The sequence below is a fragment of the Dipodomys ordii genome, unplaced genomic scaffold, assembly GCF_000151885.1.
Source record: "Dipodomys ordii isolate 6190 unplaced genomic scaffold, Dord_2.0 Scaffold30, whole genome shotgun sequence".
Taxonomy (NCBI): Eukaryota; Metazoa; Chordata; class Mammalia; order Rodentia; family Heteromyidae; genus Dipodomys; species Dipodomys ordii.
Window position 1 is genome coordinate 3,187,622 of NW_012267246.1, and position 3,059 is coordinate 3,190,680.

Below are 3,059 nucleotides of genomic sequence, written 5' to 3' on the forward strand. Positions count from 1 at the left end.
GGGCCCCAGCGCTGCCCAGCCCGGCCGGCTGTGCCGCGCTCCACGCTCAGGTCCCGGGACCCTCACCGTCGGACCCCCGCGAGCCCCCGCCTCCTCCTTGACACCCACCACGCACATCTGGGCTGGCCTCCTAATTCTGAAAACCTGTGGTGGCCCCTCTGCAAGCGTGGCAGAAACAATGCGGAGTTTGTGCCCCGTGTACGTTTACCTACGGTGGGCCGAGGAAAACAGACACACTTGGAGAAGGCGCGTTCTCGCTCGCTCACTCACTCACTCGCTCGCTCTCGGTGATAGGATTCAGCATATAAAAATTATATTTTGGCTCTTTTTTATGGAAACGTGAATATTCCTGAGCCCCTGTCTGTATTTTCTTGCTGAAAAGATTCAAATACCTGTCAGACATACACTCACAACCGAATAATTTACACGGGAGAGTTACAGTTACTCAATCCTGTAAACAAATATGCTTCTTGAAGTGTAGCTTTGGGAGCATTTTCAAGTACGTGGAATATTAATGCAGTCTTTCTGATGTTAAGGTTGTATTCATTATCATAGATCTAAAACTGTTGGTAAAAATAAAAAGCAATTGCAGAACACGAATACCCATATCTTCTACTCCTTGGTTAAAGTGTTCAAGTAAGCAAATGATTGGACAAGTTCTATCAAAACAATCTGAAACGTGTGTGGGAAGAGAACGCGGTTAAACTTCAGTATATAAAGTCTCTCAAATGTAAGTAGAGTCTGTAGTAACATCAGTTTTTACTACAGAGTCAAGTGTAGGTAAGTAGAGAGACTGTATATAACATCAGTTTGTATGTAGTACAGAGTCAAATGTAAGTAAGTAGAGACTGTATCATCAGTTTGTATTACAGAGGAAATGTTCATGTTTGGCGAATTTAAGAAAGGTGAAAATCATGCTGCTTTGCCTTTCCTCTGAAGCTGTCTTCTGAAAACGTCCTTTTTGCTTGCTACTTTTAGGGCAAATACCATTAAAATATTCGTAGCAATACCTTGTAGGTGTTTTAGGTATTAATGAAGTATAGGAACATTTGCTTTTATTCCATAAGAAATGCAAAAACCCAGACTTTTGACAGTTAGAATGAATTTAGGAATGTAACTTCACATCGAGTCTTGGTATACAACCTATAGCCATTTTAACTCCGGTATTATCATAGGGGAACAGTCATAAAACTTAGTCCTGCATGAGACTCTGTCTTAAAGATTTTTTTTTAAGTAACAGAATGGCCAATAATGGGGTCAGCTAAATGGACCAGGTAATGCAAGAGCTCTCAAAGGGCGGTGTAAAAATGCATATTCACAAACAGCAACTCGGTAAGCACTATTGGAAGTCTAAGAGGACACTCCAGTCACTTCTTTCTCCTTTTATGCGCATGACTTTTAAGTATAAAGTTAAATCTCATCTACTGAACTTGAGGGCAAGACAGCCACTTTAAAGATCACCTCAGATCTGTTGTTTGGTAATGTGAACCAAAAGATTTCCCCATGATCTCAGCTCACTGGCATATTTTAAATATGAGGATGCTAGTATTGATATTAGAAAGAGCAATGAGAAGACTGCAGTGTCTGGACACAGATTCCTACTCACTAAAGGAAGTTTAATTACGAAATCTATTGGCATATAGTAAGTGTACAGTGTAATGGTTTTCACGATGAAATTTCCATACACGCACATAATGTATTTTGGCTATATCCACTCACTCTCTTTTTTTTTCTCCTTCCTCTCTCCCTTTCCATATCCCTGATATGTCCTCTTTGGGGGACGCTTTTTTTTTAATCCAACGTTTTTAATAAATGCTATGAACTTCTAGTGTTGTTTCTTTACTAAATGGCAAATGTTTTCCACAGATAAAACATTTCAAAGAGCAGTTTTGCAAAGAGAATCACTGAAGTGAAAACTCAACTGATAGCCTGTGGACAGATATACAAGTTTCAATAAAATTCAGGACCCAGAGGGGGTACCTCAATTCTTGAATTATTGAAAAGAAACGTAGCATTTTGTATTAAAAATGTTCTTAAAATATATGTATTAACAATATTAAAAATGGCTAAAGTGCAGTTATTTATTACGGATATACCATGGAGGAGATGATTTCACCATGGGCATTATCTGTGGAAAGCTGCACTTCGGTTTACCTAGCAGCTGCACACGAATTGGTTCTCACAGTACACCCAAACTGAGCCTAACAGTTTTTTGTATCTTTTTACCTTTGCTTTCTTATGATAAATAATCCAAAATAGAGATTTTTTTTTATGTAAGGGAAAGTAATGCATTGAGAGTTACGGAAAATGTTGACATGTTTTAGTTTGTTGGCTTAATTTTTTTTTAATGTACACATTTGACTTCTAGAAGAAACTTCCTGTTCTTCCATCCGGTAGATTTTTATTATTATTATTATTATTCCTCTTCCAACTGGTTCCTTTAATCTGAGAAACTAATTTACACCTAACCTGCGAGTGCCTTCACCTCCAGGGCAGACTTTTAATGCATTTTTGCAAATAAATCATTAGAATTTAATCACACAGGACTCTATACAGACACACACCCAGGATTTATTATTGTTGGGCGAACTTCCCCTCCTCCCAGCACAGGCTAACCAATTTTGCAAGGAGATGGTTGTCTTAAACATAACTTCCCAGATGCAGATTTACTGATTATCTGTGACGATAAGGGCGATCAGCCAGGTAGTTCAGTCCTCCAATCGCACCTTTATTGCTTTTGGGAACAGGCAAATCCAATTACACAAGCATGCAAAACAAACACCAAACAAAAAATTGGCGGCGAGACCGATCTACTCCCTCGGCATTCCGGTCGCCCTGGTTGCCTGCATCGATGCACTCGGAAGCTCGGCTGACGCTGCCTGGCGCTGGAACCAGGAAGGCGCTGAGCTTAAACCGAAGCGAGTTCGGAGTACGCCGGTGGCGCCCCGACCTGTAGAAATCCGCCTGCTCCGCGGCCCTGTCACGTCCACCCTACGTACGATTCCGAAGGAGGGCACCCAGGTGACGCCGGGGGTCTGTCCGGGCGGCGGCGGGGCGCG

The 3,059-nt window shown here is 41.4% G+C and overlaps 1 protein-coding gene across 1 annotated transcript in view; it reads left to right on the plus strand.

Moving 5' to 3' along the window:
- Rsrc1 (arginine/serine-rich coiled-coil 1) overlaps positions 1-3,059 on the plus strand; it is a 273,596-nt gene that overhangs the window by 12,037 nt on the left and 258,500 nt on the right. The window contains exons 2-4 of the mRNA XM_013016136.1: positions 10-287; positions 556-636; positions 2,748-3,021. Coding sequence (XP_012871590.1) covers positions 10-287; positions 556-636; positions 2,748-3,021 — 633 coding nt within the window. The remainder of the gene's footprint in view (positions 1-9; positions 288-555; positions 637-2,747; positions 3,022-3,059) is intronic.